At 41.2% G+C, this 25,608-nt stretch overlaps 1 protein-coding gene across 1 annotated transcript in view; it reads right to left on the bottom strand.

Annotated features, from left to right (window-relative positions):
- Positions 1 to 370: 370 nt before the first annotated feature.
- The window catches only part of LOC128596511 (NACHT, LRR and PYD domains-containing protein 11-like), a 34,182-nt gene continuing 8,944 nt past the window's right edge, over positions 371 to 25,608 (bottom strand). Inside the window, exons 4-9 of the mRNA XM_053606112.1 lie at positions 24,709 to 24,876; positions 9,415 to 9,585; positions 8,201 to 8,371; positions 5,796 to 5,966; positions 4,473 to 4,643; positions 371 to 629 (exon numbers count right to left, since the gene is read on the bottom strand). Coding sequence (XP_053462087.1) covers positions 371 to 629; positions 4,473 to 4,643; positions 5,796 to 5,966; positions 8,201 to 8,371; positions 9,415 to 9,585; positions 24,709 to 24,876 — 1,111 coding nt within the window. The remainder of the gene's footprint in view (positions 630 to 4,472; positions 4,644 to 5,795; positions 5,967 to 8,200; positions 8,372 to 9,414; positions 9,586 to 24,708; positions 24,877 to 25,608) is intronic.

Consider the following 25,608-nt stretch of genomic DNA (forward strand, 5'->3'; position numbering starts at 1 on the left):
CAAAGTAAGGGAGGGATGTAAAATGCAAGTTTCCTTTCAAGAGATTCCTAGGGATGCCCTTGAACTCCCGAGGCAAAGAAAAGGGGGAAAGAGAGAGAGAGAGAGAGAGATCATGGCTCCTTCAGTTCAATTTGTTACTCCAGGGAAGCCCATTGAAAAGAATCACGCATTGTACTTTTTTCCCAATGCATTTGAACCTTTTATTGCTCCATATGGTCCTTTTACTACTCTATTGAAACAATTTTTATAAAGAAAGTGGTCGACTTGATCAAGGTCACAAAAAAAAAATCAAATGGGAAATTCTAACACTAATTTTCCTTCATCCCAGGAAGTAACAGCTCACGTGAAATACATTTTATGCAGAATATGATTAAAGGGATTGCTTAGAAACTGTAGTTTCCTCTATCGTGGATGAAAACCTTCTGGGCAGTTTGAAAAATATTGAATGCCAAGGATAGTTAGGTGTTGTTGAAGCTAGTTCAGGAGGACTCCCAGAGCCAAGCAAATCGTTGAATTGTCTGCCTTCCTTTACAGTGGAAAATGAAGATGAAATGACCAGCTTGGTATTTTTTTCTCTAACAGCCATCAGCAAACTCTGGGTTTCTGCACTCAAATCACTTACTCCAATTCTGAAGAAACACAGAGGGAGAATTCTGTTAATAATAAGGGAAGAATGGAGGGGGAGGGGAGAACAGAGGGTGGTATACCTTTGGGGGGTAGAATACGATTATGGAAGAGTCTTTATCTGACACAAGCAATCAATGTAACCTGGTTCTTCATACCCTCAATGAATCTCCAACAATAAAAACAACAATAATAATGCATGTTCTATTATACCTTTGTCCCATCAATGAAGACCTCCCCATATAGCATCCTTTGGGCATTCTTGGGGGAGGAGGTCAATCATACGACCCCTGAAGAAAAAGGGAAATCTGCTTTAGACTAACTAACCTAAGATAGAGATTTTTCCATTAAGCATTGGATCAAGAGATCCATTGAGAAAACTGGTCAAAGTTGATATTAGTAATGACTGTTGCTGTGTACTCAAAACTTTACGGGCATATCTCACTACATCCTCACATCAGATAATGTTATTAATGACTTTATGAATTCTAACATGGAGAGGGAGAATTTTCAACTACAATCTGTTTACATAGCTGGAGAACAAAGGCACACCCACACATATGTCAGAGCCCATACTCATAACATCTGATATATTTTGTTTGTTTGTTTGTTTTAGACAGCATCTCACTTTATTGCCCAGGCTAGAGCATTGTGGCCTCAGCAGAGCTCACACAACCTCAAACTCCTGGGCTCAAGCTATCCTTCTGCCTCAGCCTCATGAGTAGCTGAGACTATAGGCATGCTCTACCACGCCTGGCTAGTTTTGATTTTTAGTAGAGACAAGGCCTTCCTCTTGCTCAAGCTGGTCTCAAACTCCTATACTCAAGAGTTCCACCCACCTCAGCCTCCCAGAGTATGGGGCTTATAGGCCTGAGCCACCACACCCACCTGACATTTAATATAGTTTCTTCAAATTAAGAAAGAAGATTCATAGTAACTTTTACTTATTTCATGCCCTGTCTTTGAGTGTCCTAATTAGCACGTAAGTACAAATACCTTTATAACCTAAAATATGATAATTTCTTGAATTTACTTTCATTACACACCTATAACAATGAAGGGGAAAATATCCCTGCCATTATTGAGCTAATATTCTCATAAAAGGAGTTGGACCAAAAAAAGACTAAATACATTATATGATCCATTAAAAATTAAGAGCCCTTGGAGAAAATGAGAATAAGGGATTTGGAAAGTGGCCATGTTTGAAGGGGGTTTTCTACACATCTGAAAGTTTGACTCGTTATCTGTATTTAGCATGAAGTATCAGTTGGAGAGGAAAAGGAAAAATGCACTCAGGAAGGTCCCAAGCACATTGACTCTGTATTCTGATTTAATCTTCAAGAACTCTGAGATAAATATTCCAATTTTTTTCATTTGTGAAAATTGAGGAGGTGAAACTTACTAAATGCAGAATACAAATGCCTGGATACAATAACTAAGAAAATGCCAGGAAGGCTACATTGAACAGTTTGATGAGAATATTTTAGATTGTATATGAAACCCGCACATTGTAACCCTCGATTGCACTAATGTACACAGCTATGATTTAACAATAAAAATAATTTAATTTAAAAAAAAAAGAAGAAAATTGAGGGTCAAGTAGAAAATGAGCTGCCTGTACTAGAACAGTGCGTAAATCCCAGATCTGTATATTTTATCTCTAAGTGACCATTCAATAACTTGAATATTGCTTTCCTTTAAGAAAATTAAGCAGGTAAAAATGGAATGCTAGACACTGGAAGAAGTTTCTAAATCTGTGAACAAAGTGTGACCAGAAATTGAGGTAGGCAGCTTCTAAGAAGCCTTCCTGCGAAGTCCTCAACGTGTGTCAGTCACATCCTGAATAAGTCCCTTCTTGGGTTTAGATGGGACTTGTGATGTGCTTTTAATCGGTGGGCAAAAATGAAATGTCACTTCCTCGCTGATGAATTTATACAAATTCATCAGATGCAGTGGCTCACACCTGTAATCCTAGCACTCTGGGAGTCTGAGGCAGGAGGATCTCTTGAGCTCAGGATTTCAAGACCAACCTAAGAGTGAAACCGCATGACTACTAAAAATAGTTCCAGCTATTTGGGAGGCTCAGGCAAGAGGATCAATTGAACCTAGGAATTTGAGGTTGCTGTGAGCTATGACACCATGGCACTCTAACCAGGGTGACAAAGTGAGTCTGTCTCAAAAGAATAAAAATAAAAAATAAATTATAACTTTAGCCTTGCTCACAGACTCTATTGACTTCAAAATTTGATAAAGACGGGTCTGTCTGGCAAGGAGCTGAGGGTGTCTTCCAGCAAACAGCAACCTAGGCACCAGGACCCTCAGCCCAACATCCCTGCAGGAACTGAATTCTTCCAACAAGCTGTGCTCTTAGGAGCAGATTTCCTCCTTGTCCAGCTGAATCTCCAGATGTGACCCCAACCCCTAGATGCAGTCTTGTAAGAGACTCTGACGACAATGAGACTCACACAGACTATGAAGTAAGGGTGTGTGTGTGTGTGTGTGTGTGTGTGTCAAAGCCATAGCAAAATAACTGCCCCCAGGGTGGCGGTGGTGGCAGCCGTGATCCTCAGCCTTTGGCTTTACCATGGCCCTAGGCTGGATTCCTGTGCAATTTATCTGACATTTTATTTCATTGTCCCCCACCCCCTCAGAAACCATTGGGCAGCCCCTGCCCTTCACCCACTTGGCCAGGAGCAAGTGAGCTATGGCCTTGGTTAAACTTTACCTCTCTTTTCCCTTTGCACTGCAGCCCTGGTTAGGGAAGGAGGGTGGGTGCTGCTTATGGTTTAGTTTTTGCTTATTTTTTAGTTCTATCTGGAATCCAAAAGCTGTGGATGTGGGCAAATGGTCCTTATGTCCTCTTTCCCTTACTCATCCCTCGTCTGGTCCCCTATTCTGGATAGCACCAGCACCCTCCCCTACTTCTCTCCTCAAACCCCTTTAGATGGGGAGGGAAAAGGAGAAGGGACCTGTCCCCTCATCAGGCATCTAAGGAGGATGCTGTCCTCATGGGCTTCACCCTCCCCTACGGGCTTTCTTCCCTGACAAATTTGTTAAAAATCAAACCTGAATAAAACTACAAGCCTCATAAAAATCAATATGTGGGTTACCTCCTGACTTTATGGTAATTTGTTACATGGCAATAATTCTCTAATACAGAAAGGAAAAGAATCTTTACTTTATGAGAAGGAATTTAATGGGTTTGGAATGACTGATGAAATAGTAAACTGAGGATTAGCCATTTCCTTTCTCTGGTGATGAAGGACACCACTGGGGCAAATAAGAAAATAGAAAATGGGCGGCGCCTGTGGCTCAGTGAGTAGGGCGCCGGCCCCATATGCCGAGGGTGGCGGGTTCAAACCCAGCCCCGGCCAAACTGCAACAACAACAACAAAAATAGCCGGGCGTTGTGGCGGGCGCCTGTAGTCCCAGCTGCTCGGGAGGCTGAGGCAAGAGAATCGCGTAAGCCCAAGAGTTAGAGGTTGCTGTGAGCCGTGTGACGCCACGGCACTCTACCTGAGGGCGGTACAGTGAGACTCAGTCTCTACAAAAAAAAAAAAAAAATTAAAAAAAAGAAAATAGAAAATATTTAAAGATATAGAAAAACAATTTCCTATAAAGCACAAGTAACACTAACTCTCCCCTTTTACTCACCAACGACATACTCTGCTTTAACACCTTGACATATCTTCTCAATCTCCCAACAGAAACGATTAACCTTTTTAGGATCTGGGTTTTTATGTTTGTTTTCTTTTTGGTATTTGACACTGCTGATCCATCGATCTGTATCTCATGTGCCCTAGACAATCTCATGTCCCCATCACCAAGGAAAGCAGCATCCAACTTACCCGAGCATCTCAAGTACACAAGATGGGTGGCCCAAGCCCTGAATAAGTTTTATAATTCCTTCATCACCCAGATTATTTTCTATCAGGTTGAGCTTTTTCAGTGTTTTGCTGCTGCTAAGAACAGTGGCGAGAGTCGTGCAGCAGGCGCTGGTTAACATGCAGCCCTCCAGCCTGCAACAGAGAGACCCACAGGTGAGACCGGCCAGCTCTGGGGAGAAAGACCAGGGCAGGCAGATCAGATGGGTGTGGGCCAAATGCTTCCCAAACACCACCCTCCACAAGTTTCACATAAAAGAGTCACCATGGACTAGGGCAGCATCTCAAATTGCAGACTGAAAAGGGACAATAAGAAAGTGGCTTCTGGCGGCGCCTGTGGCTCAGTGGGTAGGGCGCCGGCCCCATATGCCGAGGGTGGCAGGTTCAAACCCAGCCCCGGCCAAACTGCAACAACAAAAAAATAGCCTGGCGTTGTGGCGGGCGCCTGTAGTCCCAGCTGCTCGGGAGACTGAGGCAAGAGAATCGCGTAAGCCCAAGAGTTAGAGGTTGCTGTGAGCCGTGTGACGCCACGGCACTCTACCCGAGGGCGGTACAGTGAGACTCTGTCTCTATAAAAAAAAAAAAGAAAGAAAGAAAGTGGCTTCAAGGAAGATGGGAGGTCCGGAAGTCTAGAGGGCCCATAGAATGTAGGTATGAAGTCAGCTAGGTAACCAATGAACAGAAAGAGACAATCAATGGGATGGGCAAATCACCAGTAGAAAAGGGCACTACTGCCTGGAGGTGCAGAGAGGCCAGTGAAAGATGTGCAGCCAATTTCAAACAGAGAATTCAATACCCTTGTGGGCCTTTGTCCCTGTCTCTCTCACCTTTTCTCCTTCACCAGAAAGACCCACTTCCAACTTTCTTTGGAAGTGCTCTAAACTTTCTCTTTGTTCTTCCTAAATAAAATCTCTTTTTGTTACCCTGAAACTTGTGCAAGTTACATTTACTTCCTACCAGCCAGAGATGCCTAGAGTCTTATCTCCCCAGACTCACAGTGCCCAGATGCTCTCCCTACATTTACTTCCTATTCACACTGCCTGTGCTGCTCCAGTTTCATTTTCAGTTTCCACTCACTTTTACTTTCAGTTGCTGCTGTGCCTCAGTTGAACTTTCTAGTTCAGCCAAGTAATCAAATCAGGTCAACTGGGTTTGGGGAACCACAAGCCCTGACCCCAACACAGACCATGAAGTCTGAGATTATTTCCCAGCCCATGTTCTTTTCTACCCATCTTATCTTCCACTCTTCTCTTCTCCAAGCAGGGAGCTCTGTCCCTCGGTACCTACCCAACAGTCTCGAGCTTGCAGTCTTGATGCTGCAAAGCATTGCAGAGCGACTCTACTCCTGCATCCCCTAGATTATTGTACCCAAGTTCCAGCCTCCGCAGATGAACATTGGAAATTAGAGAAGAGGCAATATAATGGCAGACATCACTGGTGAAAAAACAACCTGTCAGCCTGCAAGAAAAGCACAAACAGAAGCTAGAGTCATGACTGCCTGTCTCAAAAGCTTTATGTTATGAAGTGCTACGTGTTCTTGAACTATCTCCTAACATTCACCAAGAACGGACTCATTACAGGGACAAGAGCCGTGGTAACAGCTCTAGAACATTTATTTACAACATGGCAGGCATTACCAATGATCTTAATGCGTATTAACCCACACAATGGTTGCAAGACTCTGAGCATCCTGATTTGACAAACAAACAAAGAAAAAAACTAACACCAGAATGTTATAAGCATTTTAGTCCCAGGACACTGATAACTAGAAGTCCTATTCCTGTCCTATTTGAGGCAAGCTCTTCTGACATTCATTCTCTCTTCCAATATTTATGTAAAGACTAATGTTATTGAGGAGAGCTAAATGAGTTGCTTTTATGATAAAAGTAATTATACCCCAGAATTCTTCTCACTCAGAGTAGCCCAAGTCCTTACAGCTGCCCACATTGTCCCTGGTGACCTGCTATCTGGTTTTCTCCATTCACATTTCCCATGGCTAATTCTGCAATTCTACTTCTCTACCCTGCCTCGTGGGCTCATGGTCAAGAAGAGTCTTGACCACGGCAGGCCATTTCTACACTAACGTCTTCACATTGGCTGTTCATTCTGCTTGGAAGCCCCACTCTGGTGATGTGCATGGATCTTCCTCCAAGTCTTTGCTCAGTGAGGTTGGTTACCTTGCCTCAAGATGGGCAAATCACCTTCTGCACCCTGATCTACTTTAAATTGGAAAACAGTTTCCATAGCACTTATTGTCTGATGCAGGGTTAAAAAACTTAGTCTGCAATAGACCATACAATAAATATTTTAGGTTTTATGGGCCCTACAGTCTCTGTCACAACTACTCAGCTTTGCCATCACAGCCCAAAAGTGTCTGTAGTCAACATACAAATGCCTGTGTTCCAATAAAACTATATTTAGAATATCCCCAGAATTTTCTATTTTGCCACTTACTGGCCTATTCTCAAATTGAAGTAAGCAGTAACATGGATTTAAGCTATAACTACAAGGCAGAAAGAAATTCAACATAAGAAGTGAGATACAAAAAAAAAAAAAAAAAGAGGTGAGATACAGTGGTATCAACTATGTTCTCACATAAACCATTAGGTGCATCAGTTCTGGAGCTCATAAGCTACAGTGCTGCCATTTTTTAAAGAGATGATTTCATGACCTGTTTTTTTCTTTTTTTCTTTTTTTGAGACAGAGTCTCACTCTGTGCCCTGGGTAGAATGCTATGGCATCATAGCTCATAGCAACTTCAAACTCTTGGTCTGAAGTGATCCTCCTGCCTCACCCTCCCAAGTTGCTGGGACTACAGACGTACACCACAATGCCTAGCTAGTTTTTCTATTTTTAGAAGAGATGGAGTCTCACTCTTGCTCAGGCTGGTGTAGAATTCCTGAGCTCAGGAAATCCACCAGCCTTGGACCCAACTAAATCAGCTTATCAGAGAAGCATGTCCATGGCCATATTCATGGGCTGAATGTGGCAGTCTCCTCCAGATGTGCTCCCAACACACCCCTTTCCAATAGAGCTGTTTCCCAATAAAGATGTTCCTGTGACTCCCTTCCCCATGAGTGTGTATGTCAGGTTGGAGCTGCATTTGGGGGTCCCTTCTTCCACAGCACTTCTGCATGTTGTGTCCAGCGAGGTTGGCCCGGATGTCAACTCTAGGTGAGGAGGGTATGAGGAATTTTGTGGACCCTGATCCTTCTCAGCTAAGAGGTTTCCTCAATGAATCTTACTGTGTTTTTATGCTGCCTATTGTTGGGAACACATGTTCCCACACACTTTATCACCCTTGACACCATCACTGAAACCTTTGTTTTTGAAACAGAGTCTCACTCTGTCAGGCTAGAGTGTCGTAGCCTCAGCCTAACTCACAGCAACCTCAAACTTCTGGGCTCACTCAAACTTCCTGCCTCAGCCTCCGAAGTAGCTGGGACTATAGGCACCTGCCCCAGTGCCCAGCTATTTTTACAGACAGGGTCTCACTCTTGCTCAGGCTCATCTCGAACTCCTAATCTCAAGTGATCCTCCCACCTCTGCCTCCCTGAGTGCTGGGATGACAAGTGTGATCCACTGTGCCTGGCCACCATTGCTAAAGTCTTGTTTCTGTTGCCAACATCAGCATGGAAACCTCCTTACACAGCAGGGATGCTGTCACCCATGAGAACCACAGGAAGACTTACTCCAGCTCCTGTAAATGACATTCTGGGAGTGACAAGGGAAAAGTCAAAGCCAGCACTGCACAGTTCTGTAGGCAATTCACAGACAGGTCTAGATGTTTCAGAGTTGTACTGAGCATAAGGACTCTCGCAATATAGGCGACACACTGTTCCGTGAGACAGCAGAAGTACAACCTGTGTGGGGCCATAGACACAGGGGGAGGATTAGTGATGCCAGGGTTACCAAAAAGGGATTATGTGACACCCCCAACACCAAAATCCACAGAGTCTCTGTGCCTTCTCCTGCCACAGCCTAACACACCTCTATCTCCTATGTCCTTCCTGGGAGGTGGAGATAAAAAGCACCCAGAATAGTACAGGGGAAAAAAATACAGAACAGGAAATATAGGGCAGGGCATGAGAAGAACCACCTAGCTCCCATGTCCACTAACTGGAGAATCTTTCAGAGATTACTTCTATAACCTTGCTTCCTCATTGTTTGACAAAGCGTATTTTTATCTGGGGGAGGGGAGGTTAACTTGAATCCTAAAATTCTTTTCCATTTGAAAACTGTGATTTTCAAAGAGCTACCTTGCTGCTTACAAGGGAACATGGGGACTGTTGAAAATGGAGGAAAAAGTAAACATAGAACGCACCTCTGTGGACCTCTGATTCCAGACCTGCAAACCCATTTTATAGCATCCAATTTATGTTTAGGTTTAATTTATTGCTAATATAAGTTGAAATTTTGCTCAATTCCAATCTATATTTCTAGTTTCTAATAGCTAAAAAAAAATTGTCAATAACCACACCAGATTTTGGTTTCTGCAGGGGGGCAGAAGGTAAACTGGACTGGGGTTGGCAATGCAAGTTCCCCACTCTTATGTAGGGAGCAGGGCTGCTGCGGTCCAGGAAACACACTCGTAATATCCTTATCACTATATTTAACTTCCTCTCCAAAGCCTTAAGTTTGCTATTGCTGTGACTTTGTTCTCCAGATTGGGGAATACAAGTTGGCAGTAAAAACTCCAATGAACCTAAAGCATTTTTGCCAATATCGTGCTTCTAACAAGCTGTCAATGCAGAATATTAACCCAGACCTGTCCCACTCAAAATACCACATTTTCAGTAACTGCACGTTGCTATACTTTTCTCCTCCCTCATTCTTTGACCGAATGCCCAGACATTCAAGCCCAAATGTGGACTTCTCTGTGGTGGGCTTGTCTAAGTCCCCTTACCCCAGTGACTCAAGGACACATTCTGGGTGGAACAGAGCATCACACAGTATTTTCACCCCGTCGTTCTTCAGAGGATTGTTGGATAAGGTCAGTTTTTTTAGCTTCTTGCTGCTGATGAGGATGGAGGCAATTTCTGGACACACACTAGCTTGCAAGTCACAGCGCATCAAGCTGTAAGGAGAACTTGGAAATGAAATAAGCCCACCTCTTTTTCTAAGACATGCCTCTTTTAAATAAAATCAGTCCCAAACAAATGAGAAGACACTCTACCTAGAATAGGAAATAAATGGATCCCTCTGCTCTTAATCTCACTCTATACCAATTCTCAGAGTTCAAATTAGGGTGAGAGGGGTGAGGGCTGCACCTTTGGGAAGGGCAGTGATCAGACAGGTCTCCATTCTTTTGCATCTGTCTCCACGTGGCTCAAAGTGGCATGTTTCAGAACCACAGAGGCCAGGCGTTAGACAGGCCACCTAATGGGGTAAGGTATGTGCCACCACATGTACAAACCTGGTCAAGACCCTCAATTTTCCACCCCATTTACACTGATCTGTGAAGGTTTTCCATGTGACCCAGGGTGCTCCATATGACCTGGCTCCTAATTTGCTTTCTAACTTTATCTCTTAATTTTATTCTTATTGTTCACTCTGTCCTGTCCTCTCTGATCATCTTGTTTGCAAGTCCACCAAGCACTTTCTGTTTTTGTTTGCTTTCTTGCTTCCTTGTTTTGGAGACAGAGTCTCACTATAGCCCAGGCTAGACTGCCATGACATCATCATAGCTCCCAGCAACCTCAAACTCCTGGGCTCAAAAGCACTCTGGGAGGTTGAGGTGAATGTACCATTGAACTCAGGAGTTTGAGATCAGCTTGAGCAAGTCTTTCAGTAAAAATAGCCAGGTGTGGGGTGGCGCCTGTGTCTCAGTGGATAAGGCACCGGCCCCATATGCTGAGGGTGGTGGGTTCAAACTCCACCCTGGATAAACTGTAATACAAACTAGCCAGGCATTGTGGCAGGTCCCTGTATTCCCAGCTACTAGGGAGGCTGAGGCAAGAGAATCACCTAAGCCCAAGAGCTGGAGGTTGCTGTGAGCTGTGTGGCGCTATGGCACTCTACGGAGGGTGATAAAGTGAGCTCTACCTCTACAAAAAAAAAAGAAAAGAAAAGAAAAACTGATACAAGAGGATCACTTGAGCCCAAGATTTGGAGGTTGGTGTGAGCTAGGATATACTCTAACCACCCAGGGTAACAGCTTGAGATTCTCTGTCTCAAAAAAATAAAATAAAATAGACAGGTGTTTTGGGGAATGCCTGTAGTCACAGCTACTTGGGATGCTAAGGTAAGAGGCAAGACATTTGTACTCTTGAGCCCAAGAGTTTGAGGTTCCTGTGAGCTACAAAGCCAAGGCACTCTAACAAGGGCAACAGAGTGAGACTTTGTCAAAATAAAGAAAACAAGGAAGAGAAAAGAAAAGAAAGGAAAAAAAAAAGAAAAGTTTCTCTCAATACTAAGTTGAAACTAATAGAGGAACAGCCACAAGTCCACACAAGAGAAAAATACAATTAAATTCAAAAGGAGGGGATAAGAGGTTTCAGTAAGTTCCCACCTAACAGGCACAACCATAGGGATATACAGCACACCTCATGGGGGAAGGGCTCAACTACAACTTGGACTTCAAATGCAAACAGTGTGACCTCATCATATGCACCCTCATGTTAATCAGAAATAAAAAATATAGAGAGAGTTTCAATTTAGTTATTGAGGAACAGTATTTAATAATACCTTGGGTATGTGACTCAATCTTTCAGTTATAAATTTTCATGCAATCAAAATAGAGGTCAAATACCCAGATGATCAAAAATCATTTTGGGGGGGGCACGGGGGGAGGGGCAAGATGGCCGACTGGAAACAGCTTCTGAAAGAGGCGCCTATCCAAAAGGAAAGATAACGTCCAGCAACAGCCCAATTAAGCTCAAGACTGGCCGAGAGAGATATGATAACTGCAGGTCACCTCTGCTAAGACAAGCTGCAACTCCAAGAAACAAACCTTCAGGTACAAAATTCATCTGAAAGGAAAAGGGTCCCTCCCCTCCCCCAAGAAGCTGTGGGGGGTTTTTGTTTTTCTGTCTCCTTTCTTTTTTTCTCTTCATTTGCTCCTGCGAGTTTTCTACACACAAGTGGTGAACTGTGGACCTCTTGTCTGAACCTACAGGTGAGTGCTGTGTGAAGTGGGAACTACTTCCTCAGAGAGACCCTGCTGTGACTCTGAACACTCTCTTGCTAGGCAGAAAAATTGAACTAAAGTCTTCCCTGCCATTCTGAACTCCCAGTACACCCTTCCCCCCTTACCTGACGAACCAGAAGCCTAACCCCTGCTGAGACTGAGGGAGGAGGTCCTTGAGCAGTGCCCCCTACACGTCTGCCAGACCAAGCGCCCACACCCCCCCACAAGAGACTCCAGGGGCCACGCTGAGACTTCCCTCAACCCCCACCAGGGACTCTGCCGGCAGCTGCACAGCCCAGTACCCCGCGCATGCCATGGCCAGGGACTCCACCAACAATCGTGCGGCCCCGCCAGGCCTCTGGATGCCCGCCCCGGCCAGGGAATCTGTCGGCAACCAGGCAACCCCATGCCCCGTGCCCACTGGGCCTCCACCTGCCCTGGCCAGGAACTCTGGGAGCCGCATACCCACATCCTCCCTCCCATATCCTCCCTGCCTCCACACCAGCCCCACCTGTATGGCCAGGGACTCTGGAAGCTGCATGACCTGTGCCCTCCCTCTGGAGCCCTCCCTGCCTCTGCACAGAGCCCTGCTCCTGGCCAGAGACTGCTGGAGCCCTGGGCTCTCTATGCCAAAGTCACTGGGCGCCAGGTACTCCCAGAACTGTGTGCACCATCCCCCATCCTGTTGCTGGATCTGGGTATGCCACACTCCAGAGCTGCTCCCACAGCCAGAACACCCTGGCTGGGGCAGTCACAGAGGAGCTACACAGGGTCACTCCCTAGAAAGATCCAGCAACAATAGTGATTCCACTGGGGATCCCACTGGGGATCACTATTGGAGAGACACCTCCCCAACTCTGAGGACAGCCTGAGGCAATAGTGAAAAACAATAATGGGGTGGACTCAATGGAAAAACTCCAGCAATATGAATAATCAGAGTAGATCAACTCCCCCAAATAGCAACAAAGCAGACAAAGCACAAGATCCCATGCATAAACAAATGGCTGAGATGTCAGAAATCAAATTCAGAATCTGGATACCAAATAAGATTGAATTAGAATTTCAAGCAGCAATCCAAAAGATATCTCAAGAATTCAACAAATTCAAAGACAAAATGATGAAACATTTTGACACATTGAGACAAGAAGTTGCAGCCCTCAAAGATCTGAGAAATACAGTAGAATCCCTAACAGAATGGAACAAGCAGAAGAAAGGATTTCTGACATTGAAGACAAAGCTTTTGAATTCTCACAAACTCTCAAAGAGGAAGAGAAATGGAGGGAAAAACCAGATCACTCTCTCAGAGAGCTCTGGGATAATTCAAAGAAAACAAACATTCAGCTTATAGGGATCCCCAAAAGTGACGAAGTGGCTTCACAAGCACAGAGGCTCTTCTTCATGATATTATGAAGGAGAACTTTCTAGACATGCCAAGAGATTCTGAAATTCAGACAATTTCAGAACTCCAGCATGACTCAACCTGAATAAGACATCATCCAGACACTTCAGAATCAATTTCACTGAAGTTAATAAGAAGGAGAAAATTCTGAAAGCAGCCAGACATAAGAAAACCATAACCCACAAGGGGAAGAATATTAGAATAACTGCAGATCTCTCTGCTGAAATCTTTCAAGCCAGAAGAGGATGGTCATTGACTTTGAATCTCCAAAAACAAAATAAATTTCAACCCAGGATCCTGTATCTGGCTAAACTAAGTTCCATTTATGATGGAGAAATTAAATACTTTAATGACCTTCACATGCTGAAGAAATTTGCCATAACTAAACCAGCACTCCAGGATATTCTCAGACCTATCCTTCATAATGACCAGCGTAATAATCCTCCACCACAAAAGTAAACTCCCCCAGAAAGTTTTGATCAAATTCCAACTTCGACAGTTGCAAAAGGATTAAAAATGTCCACTGGACTTTTGAAAGCCTTATCAATATTCTTAATTAATGTGAATGGTTTAAATTGTCCTTTAAAGAGGCACAGGTTGGCTGACTAGATACAAAAAGTCAGGCCATATATCTGCTGCATACAAGAATCTCATCTTACCTTAAAAGATAAATATAGACTCAAGGTGAAGGGATGGTCATCTATATTCCAGGCAAAAGGAAAGCAGAAAAAAACAACTGTTGCAATCCTATTTGCAGACGCAATAGGCTTTAAACCAACCAAAATAAGGAAGGATTGGACACTTCATATTTGTTAAAGGTAATACTCAATATGATGACATTTCAATTATTAATATTTATGCACCCAACCAGAATGCACATCAATTTATAAGAGAAACTCTAACAGACATGAGCAACTCTATTTCCTCCAGTTCCATAGTAGTTAGAGATTTTAACACCCCTTTAGCAGTGCTGGATAGATCCTCCAAAAAGAAGCTAAGAAAAGAAATTTTAGGTTTAACCATTCAATATGTGGACTTAAGAGACATCTACAGAACAATTCATCCCAACAAAATTGATTACACATTCTTCTCATCAGCCCATGGAACATACTCCAAAATCGATCAAATGCTAGGTCACAAGTTTAACCTCAGCAAATTTAAAACAATAGAAATTATTCCTTGAATCTTCTCAGACCATCATGTAATAAAAGTTGAACTCAATAACAACAGGAATCGTCATACTCATACAAAAACATGAAAGCTAAATAACCTTATGCTGAAGGATAGATGGATCACAGACAAGATTAAGAAGGAAATAACCAAATTTTTGGAACAAAACAACAATCAAGACACGAATTATCAGAACCTCTGGGATACTGCAAAGAGAGTCCTAAGAGTGAAATTTATAGCACTGCAAGCCTTCCTCAAGAAAACGGAAAGAAAGGAAGTTAACAACTTAATGGGACATCTCAAGCTACTGGAGAAGGAAGAACATTCCAACCCAAAACCCAGCAGAAGAAAAGAAATAACCAAAATTAGAGCAAATTAAATGAAATTGAAAACAAAAGAATTATACAACAGATCAATAAACCAAAAGTTGGCTTTTTGAAAAGGTCAATGAAATAGATAAATCTTTAGCTAACCTAACCAGAAAAAAAATGAGTAAAATCTCTAATTTCATCAATCAGAAATGGTAAAGATGAAATAACAACAGACCCCTCAGAAATTCAAAAAATCCTTAACGAATATTACAAGAAAATTTACTCTCAGAAATATGAAAATCTGAACGAACAATTTCTAATACTTGGAAGCACACCACCTACCAAGACTTAGCCAGAACAAAGTGGAAATGTTGAACAGGCCTATATCAAGTTCTGAAATAGCATCAACCATACAAAATCTGTTTAAAAAGAAAAGCCCAGGACCAGATGGCTTCATTCTAACAAACCTTTAAAGAACTAGTGCCTATATCACTAAACCTCTTCCAAAATATAGAAAAAGAAGGAATACTACCCAACACATTCAATGAAGCAAATATCACCTTGATCTCTAAACCAGGGAAAGACCCAACAAGAAAAGAAAATTACAGACCAATATCACTAATGAATACTCATGCAAAAATATTCAACAAGATCCTAACAAACAGAATCCAGCAACACATCAAAAAAATTACACACCATGACCAAGTGGGATTTATCCCAGGGTCTCAAGGCTGGTTCAATATATGTAAATCTATAAATGTAATTCAGCACATAAACAAACTAAAAAATAAAAGACCATATAATTCTCCCAATTGATGCAGAAAAAGCTTTTGATAATATCCAGCATCCCTTCATGATCAGAACACTTAAGAAAATTGGTATAGAAGGGACATTTCTTAAACTAATAGAGGCCATCTACAGCAAACCCACAGCCAATATTGTATTCAATGGAGTTAAATTCAAATCATTTACACTTAGATCAGGAACAGGTAAGGTTGCCCACTGTGTCCATTGCTCTTTAACATTGTAATGGAAGTTTTAGCCACCACAATTAGGGAAGAAAAGGCAATCAAGGGTATTCACATAGGGTCAGAAGAGATCAAACTTTCACTCTTCGCAGATGATATGATTGTATATCTGGAAAACACCAGAGGTTCTACTATAAAACTCTAAGAAGTGATCAAGGAATACAGTAATGTCTCAGGATACAAAATCAACACCCAGAAATCTGTAGCCTTTATATATACCAACAATAGCCGAGCTAAAAAAACAATCAAGGACTCTATTCCATTCACAGTAGCACCAAAGAAGGTGAAATATTTGGGAGTTACTCTGACAAAGAACATGAAATATCTCTATAAAGAAAACTCAATTATGAAACTCTAAGAAAAGAAATAGCTGAAGATGTTAACAAATGGAAAAACATATAATGCTTATGGCTGGGAAAAATCAACATTGTCAAAATGTCAATACTACCCAAAGCAATATACAATTTTATTTTATTTTATTTTATTGTTAAATCATAGCTGTGTACATTAGTGCAATCAAGGGGTACAATGTGCTGGTTTCATATACAATCTCAAATATTCTCATCAAACTGTTCAACATAGCCTTCATGGCATTTTCTTAGTTATTGTATGTAGACATTTCTATTCTGCATTTAGTAAGTTTCACCTGTACCCATTGTAAGATGCACCATAGGTGTGGCCCCACTCATTACCCTCCTTCCACCCTAACCTCCCCCCTCCCTTCCCCTCCCTGGCCCTTTCCCCATATTCTTGTGCTATAGTTGGGTTATAGACTTCGCTATAGTTGGGTTATAGACTTCATGTGAAAGCTATAAATTAGCTTCATAGTAGGGCTGAGTAAATTGGATACTTTTTCTTCCATTCCTGAGATACTTTGCTAAGAAGAATATGTTCCAGCTCCATACATGTAAACATGAAAGAGGTAAAGTCTCCATATTTCTTTAAGGCTGCATAATATTCCATGGTATACATGTACCACAATTTGCTAGTCCATTCGTGGGTCCATGGGCACTTGAGCTTCTTCCATGACTTAGCAATTATGAATTGGGCTGCAGTAAACATTCTGGTATAGATGTCTTTGTTATATTGTGATTTTTAGTCTTGTGGGTATAAACCTAGTAAAGGAATTATAGGATTGAATGGCAGGTCTATTTTTAGGTCTGTAAGTATTCCCCAAACTTCCTTTCAGAAGGAACGTATTAGTGTGCATTCCCACCAGCAGTGTAGAAGTGTGCCCTTTTCTCCACATCCACGCCATCTCTGGTTTTCGTATTTTGTTATGTGGGCTACTCTGACTGGGGTTAGGTGATATCTCAAAGTAGTTTTGATTTCCATTTCTCTGATGATTAAGGATGATAAGCATGTGTTTTTTCATGTGTTTGTAGATCGTGTGTCTGTCTTCTTTAGAGAAGTTTCTCCTCAAGTCCCTTGCCCACGCTAAGATGGGCTCACTTGCTCTTTTCTTGCTAATACGTTTGAGTTCTCTGTGGATCTGGTTATTAAACCTTTATCAGAGGTATAACCTGCAAATATTTTCTTCCATTCTGAGGGCTGTCTGCTTGATTTACTTACTATGTTCTTGGCTGTGCAGAAGCTTTTTAGTTTGATCAGGTCACAGTAGTGTATTTTTGAAGCTGCTTCAATTGCCTGGGGAGTCCTACTCATAAAATATTCACCCAGGCCGATTCCTTCAAAAGTTTTTCCTGTACTTTCTTCAAGTATTTTTATAGTTTCATGTCTTAAGTTTAAATTTGTATCCAGTAAGAGTCTATCTTAGTTAATGGTGAAAGGTGTGGGTCCAGTTTCAGTTTTCTACAGATCGCCAGCCAGTTCACCCAGCACCATTTGTTAAATATGAAGTCTTTTCCCCATTGAATGTTTTTAATTGGCTTGTCAAAGATCAAATAACGGTAAGTAGCTGGATTTATCTCTTGGTTCTCTATTCTGTTCCAGACATCTACTTCTCTGTTTTTGTGCCAGTACCATGCTGTTTTGATCACTATCAATTTATAGTACAGTCTCAGGTCTGGTAGCGTGATTCCTCCTGCTGTGTTTTTATTGCTGAGTAATGTTTTGACTATTTGAGGTTTTTTCTGATTCCATATAAAACAAAGTATTATTTTTTCAAGATCTTTAAAATATGACAATGGAGCTTTAATGGGAATTGCATTATAATTATATATTGCTTTGAGTAGCATAGACATTTTAACAATGTTGATTCTTCCCAGCCATGAGCATGGTATGTTTTCCCATTTGTTAACATCTTCAGCTATTTCTTCTCTTAAAGTTTTATAGTTCTCTTTGCAGAGATCTTTCATGTCCTTTGTTAGGTATACTCCCAAATATTTCATCTTCTTTGGCACTACTGTGAAAGGAATAGAGTCCTTGACTGTTTTTTCAGCTTGGTTATTGTTGGTATATATAAAGGCTACAGATTTATGGGTGTTGATTTGGTAGCCTGAGACATTGCTGTATTCCTTCATCACTTCTGAAAGTAGTAGAATCCCTAGTGTTTTCCAGATATATGATCATATCATCTGCAAAGAGTGAAAGTTTGATCTCTTCTGACCCTATGTGAATACCCTTGATCGCCTTTTCTTCCCTAATTGCAATGGCTAAAACTTCCATTACAATGTTAAAGAGCAATGGAGACAATGGGCAACCTTGCCTGGCTCCTGATCTAAGTGGAAATGATTTCAATTTAACTCCATTCAATATGATATTGGCTGTGGGTTTGCCAATTTAAGAAATGTCCCTTCTATACCAATTTTCTTAAGTGTTCTGATCATGAAGGGATACTGGATATTATCAAAAGCTTTTTCTGCATCAATTGAAAGAATCATATGGTCCGTATTTTTTAGTCTGTTTATGTGCTGAATTACATTTATAGATTTATGTATATTGAACCAGCCGTGAGACCCTGGGATAAATCCCACTTGTCATGGTGTATAATATTTTTGATGTGTTGTTGGATTCTGTTTGTTAGGATCTTATTGAGTATTTTTGCATCAGTATTAATTAGTGATACTGGTCTATAATTTTCTTTTCTTGTTGGGTCTTTCCCTGGTTTGGGGATCAAGGTGATGTTTGTTTCATAGAATGTGTTGGGTAATATTCCTTCTTTTTCTATATTTTGGAAGAGGTTTAGGAATATAGGTACTAGTTCTTCTTTAAAGGTTTGGTAGAATTCTGACATAAAGCCATCTGGTCCTGGGCTTTTCTTTTTAGGAAGATTTTTTGTAGTTGGTGCTATTTCAGAACTTGATATAGGCCTGTTCAACATTTCCACTTCGTTCTGGCTAAGTCTTGGTAGGTGGCGTATTTCCAGTTATTAGTCCATTTCTTTCAGATTTTCGTATTTCTTAGAGTTTCTTGTAGTATTTGTTAAGGATTTTTTGAATTTCTGAGGGGTCTGTTGTTATTTCATCATTACCATTTCTGATTGATGAAATTAGAGATTTTACTCTTTTTTTCCTGGTTAGGTTGACCAAATGTTTACTATTTTATTGATCTTTTCAAAAAACCAACTTTTGGATTTATTGATCTGTTGTATAATTCTCTTGTTTTCAATTTCATTTAATTCTGCTCTAATTTTGGTTATTTCTTTTCTTCTGCTGAGTTTGGGGTTGAAATGTTCTTCCTTCTCCAGTTGCTTGAGATGTCCCATTAAGTTATTAACTTCCTTTCTTTCCGCTTTCTTGAGGAAGGCTTGCAGTGCTATAAATTTCACCCTTAAGACTGCCTTCCCAGTATCCCAGAGGTTCTGATAATTCATGTCTTGATTGTTTTGTTACAAAAATTTGGTTATTTCCTACGTAATCTCATCTATAACCCATCTATCCTTCAGCATAAGGTTGTTTAGCTTCCATGTTTTTGAATGGGTATGCAGGTTCCTATTGTTATTGAGTTCAATTTTTATTCCATGATGGTCTGAGAAGATGCAAGGAATAATTTCTATTTTTTTAAATTTTCTGAGGTTAGATCTGTGGCCTAGGACGTGGTTGATTTTGGAGTATGTTGCATGGGCTGATGAGAAGAATGTGTATTCAGTTTTGTTGGGATGAATTGTTCTGTAGATGTCTGTTAAGTCCAGATGTTGAATAGTTAATTTTAAGTCTAAAATCTCTTTTCTTAGCTTCTTTTTGGAGGATCTATCCAGCACTGCTAAAGGGATGTTAAAATCTCCAACTACTATGGAACTGGAGGAAATCAAGTTGCTCATGTCTGTTAGAGTTTCTCTTATAAATTGAGGTGCCTTCTGGTTGCGTGCATAAATATTAATAATTGAAATGTCATCATATTGAGTATTACCTTTAACAAATATGAAGTGTCCATCCTTATCATTCCTTATTTTGGTTGGTTTAAAGGCTATTGCATCTGCGAATAGAATTGCAATGCTTGCTTTTTTCTGCTTTCCATTTGCCTGGAATATAGATGACCATCCCTTCACCTTGAGTCTATATTTGTCTTTTAAGGTAAGATGAGATTCTTGCATGCAGCAGATATCTGCCTTGAGTTTTTGTATCTAGACAGCCAACCTGTGCATCTTTAGAGGACAATTTAAACCATTCACATTAATTGAGAATATTAATAAGCCTTTCGAGAGTCCAGTGGACATTTTTAATCCTTTTGTGACTGTGGAAATTGGAATTTGATCAAAATTTTTTGGGTGGGTTTACCATCATGGTGGAGAATTACACTGGTCTTTATGAAGGATGGGTCTGAGAATATCCTGGAGAGCTGGTTTAGTTATGGCAAATTTCTTCAACATGTGAATGTCATTAAAGTATTTAATTTCTCCATCATAAATGAAACTCAGTTTAGCTGGGTACAGGATCCTGGGTTGAAAGTTATTTTATTTTAGGAGATTCAGAGTCAATGACCATCCTCTTACGGCTTGAAAGATTTCAGTAGAGAGATCTGCAGTTATTCTAATATTCTTCCCCTTGTAGGTGATGGTTTTCATTCGTCTGGCTGCTTTCAGAATTTTCTCCTTCATATTACCTTTAGTGAAATTGATTATGAAGTGTCTGGATGATATCGTATTTGGGTTGAGTCGTGCTGGAGTTCTGAACTGTCTGCTATCTGAATTTCAAAATCTCTTGGCATGTCTGGAAAATTCTCCTTCATAATCTCATGGAGAAGAGACTCTGTGCATTGTGAAGCCACTTCGTTGCTTTTGGGGATCCCTATAAGATGATTATTGGTTTGCTTTGCATTATCCCAGAGCTCTCAGAGAGAGTGATCTGGTTTTGCCCTCCATTTCTCTTCCTCTTTGAGAGTTTGTGAGCATTTGAAAGCTTTGCCTTCAATGTCATAAATCCTTTCTTCTGCTTGTTCCATTCTGTTAGTGAGGGATTCTACTGTGTTTCTCAGATCTTTGAGAGCTGCAACTTCTTGTCTCAATGTGTCAAAATGTTTGGTCATTTGATCTTTGAATTCGTTGAATTCTTAAGATATCTTTTGGGTTACTGCTTGAAATTCTAATTCAATCTTATTTGCTATCCAGATTCTGAATTTGATTTCTGACATCTCAGCTATTTGTCTGTGCATGGGATCTTGTGCTGTGTCTGCCCCATTGCTCCTTGGGGGAGTTGATCTACTCTGATTATTCATATTGCCAGAGTTTTTCTGTTGATTTCACCTCATGATAGTTTTTCACTGTTGCCTCTGGCCATCCTTAGAGTTGGGGAGGTGTCTCTCCAAGATTAGACCCCAGTGGGATCATTCTATTGTTGCTGGATCTTTGTAGGGAGTGACCCTGTGTAGTTCCTTTGGGGCTTCCCCAGCCAGGGAGTTCTGGTTGTGGAAGCTTCTCTGAAGTGTGACACACCCAGATCCAGCAACAGGGCGAGGGGTGGTGCACATGGTTCTGGGAGTACCTCACACCCAGTGACTTTGGCACAGAGAGCCCAAGTCTCCAGCAGTCTCTGGCCAGGATAAGCACTCCGCACAGAGGCAGGGAGGTCTCCAGAGGGCACACAGCTACCAGAGTCCCTGGCCAGATGAGCGGGCTGGTGTGGAGGCAGGGAGGGTACAGGTTGGAGAATGTGGGGTTGCATGCCTCCTGCAGTTCCTTGTCAGGGCATGCGGAGGCCTGGCTGGCACGGGTCGGGGGTTGCAGCACAGCTCCGAGGTCCAGGTGGGCGCCGATCACGGTCGCAGCGCAGTTATTACGGAGGTCCAGGCAGGCGCCGATCATGGTTGCAGTGCAGTTCTTACGGAAGTCTGGGTGGCACGGCTCTTACAGAGATCCGGGCAGGTGACGATTACACTTCTTTAATGAGTACATATGGGACCCTCAGAAAGATTCGCAATATACAATTTTAATGCAATCCCTATTAAAGTTCCATTGTCATATTTTAAAGATCTCAAAAAATAATACTTCATTTTATATGGAATCAGAAAAAACTTCAAATAGCCAAGACATTACTCAGAAATAAAAACAAAGCAGGAGGAATTACGCTACCAGACCTCAGACTATACTATAATCGATAGTAATCAAAACAGCATAGTACTAGCACAAAAACAGAGAAGTAGATGTCTGGAACAGAATAGAGAACCAAGAGATGAATCCAGCCACTTACCATTATTTGATATTTGACAAGCCAATTAAAAACATTCAATGGGGTAAAGACTTCCTATTTAACAAATGGTGCTGGGTGAACTGGCTGGCGATCTGTAGAAAACTGAAACTGGACCCACACCTTTCACCATTAACTAAGATAGACTCTCACTGGATTAAAGATTTAAACTTAAGACATGAAACTATAACAATACTAGGAGAGAGTGCAGGGAAAACTCTTGAAGGAATCAGCCTGGGTGAATATTTTATGAGTAGGACTCCCCAGGCAATTGAAGCAGCTTCAAAAATACACTACTGGGACCTGATCAAACTAAAAAGCTTCTGCACAGCCAAAAACATAAGTATAGCAAGCAGACAGCGCTCAGAATGGGAGAAAATATTTGAAGGCTATACCTCTGACAAAGGTTTAATAACCAGAATCCACAGAGAACTCAAAAGCAAGAAAAGAACAAGTGATCCCATCTCAGAGTGGGCAAAGGACTTGAAGAGAAACTTCTCTAAAGAAGACAGGTGCACAGCCTACAGACACATGAAAAACTGCTCATCATTCTTAATCATCAGAGAAATGCAAATCAAAACTACTTTGAGATATCACCTAACTCTAGTAAGATTAACCCACATAACAAAATCCCAAAACCAGAGATGTTGGCGTGGATGTAGAGAAAAGGGAACACTTCTACACTGCTGGTGGGAATGCACACTAATACGTTCCTTTTGGAAGGATGTTTGGAGAATACTCAGAGATCTAAAAATAGACCTGCCATTCAATCCTATAATTCCTTTACTAGGTTTATACCCAGAAGACCAAAAATCACAATATAACAAAGACATCTGTACCAGAATGTTTATTGCAGCCCAATTCATAATTGCTAAGTCATGGAAGAAGCCCAAATGCCCATCGACCCACGAATGAATTAATAAATTGTGATACATGTATACCATGGAATATTATGCAGCCTTAAAAAAATGGAGACTTTACCTCTTTCATGTTTACGTGGATGGAACATATTCTTCTTAGCAAAGTATCTCAAGAATGGAAGAAAAAGTACCCAATGTACTCAGCCCTACTGTGAAGCTAATTTATAGCTTTCATATGAAGGCTATAACCCAACTATAGCACAAGAATATGGGGAAAGGGCCAAGGGAGGGGAGGGGAGGTTGGTGTAGAGGGAGGGTAATTGGTGGGTCTGCACCTACAGTGCACCTTAGAATGGGTACAGGCGAAACTTACTAAATGCAGAATACAAATGTTTTCATACAATAACTAAGAAAATACCATGAAGGTTATGTTAAATAGTTTGATGAAAATATTTCAGATTGTATATGAAATCAGCACATTGTATCCCTTGACTGCACTAATGTACACAGCTATGATTTAATAATTAAATAAATAATAAATTAAAAAAATCATTTTACAACAAAGACATTTGCACAAGAATGTTTATTGCAGTTCAATACATAATTAGCAAGTCATGGAAGCAGCTCAGTGCCCATCAACCCATGAATAGATTAACAAATTATGATATATGTATACCATGGAATATTATGCAGCCATTAAAAAGATGGAAACCTTACCTCTTTTACGTTTACATGGATGGAGCTGGATCATATTCTTCTTAGTAAAGTATCTCAAGAATAGAAGAAAAAATATCCCATGTACTCAGTACTATTATGAAACCAATATATAATCGCCCACACTTTCATACAAATGATAAAACACAATTATAGCCCAGAAAGGAGAGAAGAGGAGGGCAAGGGAGGGGAGGGGGTTGGCTTGGTGGAGGGAGGGTAATCAGTGGGACCTCACCTACTGTGCATATTGCAAGGGTACTTGTCAAATATATTAAGAGTAGAGTAAAAATGTCTTAACACAATAATTAAATAAGTGAGTGAAGGCTATCTTAACCAGTTTGATGTAAGCATTCTAAATTTTATATAAAATCAGCACACTGTACCCCATAAATACAGTAATATACACAGTTATGATCTAATAAAAAAATTAAAAAATATATAGCCTCATAAAGAAAAAGAAAATTTACCATCAGAATGATGATGTTCTATGAAGATAGAATTTATACCAGATTTTGAAGTTTTCATGCCAAAAAGGAATATAAAATCTCATTGATGGTTTTTTATTAAATATTATGTATTGATATTAACTTTATACATTGGGTTGAGGTTTAATTTGAAAACCTTTGGCTGTTTCCTTTCACTTTTTAAATGTGGCTCCTAGAAAATTTAAACTACTTCTTTGGCTTACATAGCATTTCCCTCAGACAGTGTTTCTTCAGGGTTTGACCAGGGTGCTGTGTACCTAAGAATGAACAGGAGAACCAGATCATTAGAGAAATTAGGTCATAGGAGTGAGAAGCCAAGTGATAGAAAAGATCAATGTAACAGTTGAGATCAATCAAAATGACAGGAATAATGCTGGTGATATGGAAATATACTATGTGATAACAATCTTCAAGAAGGAATGACATCAAGGACAGAGAGAAGGTGGCATTGCCTGAGCACCTCTGCACACCAGTACCTGACCGTCCCCCTCACCGAGCATCGGGCCAAGTGGGGACTCACCTCAGGTGCTGTATGTTGCACGTGGGACTACTCAGGGCCTCACGCAGCAGGGATAACATCATCGGGGAAATGGGAATACAATTCACATTCAGGAAGGTCAGGTTCTGGTTACGAGCCATTGACATGAACAAGTCATTGAAATTAGAGCTGACGGAGACATAGGACAACCTGCAGAAGACAAAAGTCATGGGAACTTCCAGGAAAGATCAGGTGCAACATGAACACTGCTGCAATTTGCCTGCCTGCCCTATTCCATCCTAGCACAGATTGTGAATGTTAATCATCTCCTCACATGCTGTACTCAACATTAGGTTCCCAATCAAGTCAAAATGTTTCCACTAATCCCAACACCAGGCTGTTGAACATTGAAATCATCCTCTGGTGGGCCAGGCACTGTGGCTCATACCAGTAATCCTAGCACTCTGGGAGGCTGAGTCAGATGGATTGCTTGAGCTCAGGAGTTCCAGACCAGCCTGAACAAGAGCGAGACCCTGTCTCTACTAAAAATAAAAAAACTAACTGGGCATTGTGGTGGACACCTGTAGTCCCAGCCACTCAGAAGGCTGAGCCAGGAGTATCACTTGACCCCAGGAATTTGAGGTTGCTGTGAGCTATGATAACATTATGGCATCCCACCCAGGGTGACAGAGTGAGACTCTGTCTCAAAAAAAAGAAAGAAAAGAGAAAAAGAAAAAGAAAAACAAAGAAAGATGAGTATGTCAATGAGAAGCAAGGAGAGTGATAGGAGGAAGAATCTATAACCATCAACGAAACTACAGAAGCTTAGCCTCCTCCTGCTGGTGCTTCCTGAGGCAGCCATGATGGCTGGACCCAAGATCATCTTGGTCACAAACAGACAAACCTGACCTAACACTGTGTCTGCCACAATCATTCTATCTT

The sequence above is a fragment of the Nycticebus coucang genome, chromosome 10 (genome assembly GCF_027406575.1).
Source record: "Nycticebus coucang isolate mNycCou1 chromosome 10, mNycCou1.pri, whole genome shotgun sequence".
Classification (NCBI taxonomy): Eukaryota; Metazoa; Chordata; class Mammalia; order Primates; family Lorisidae; genus Nycticebus; species Nycticebus coucang.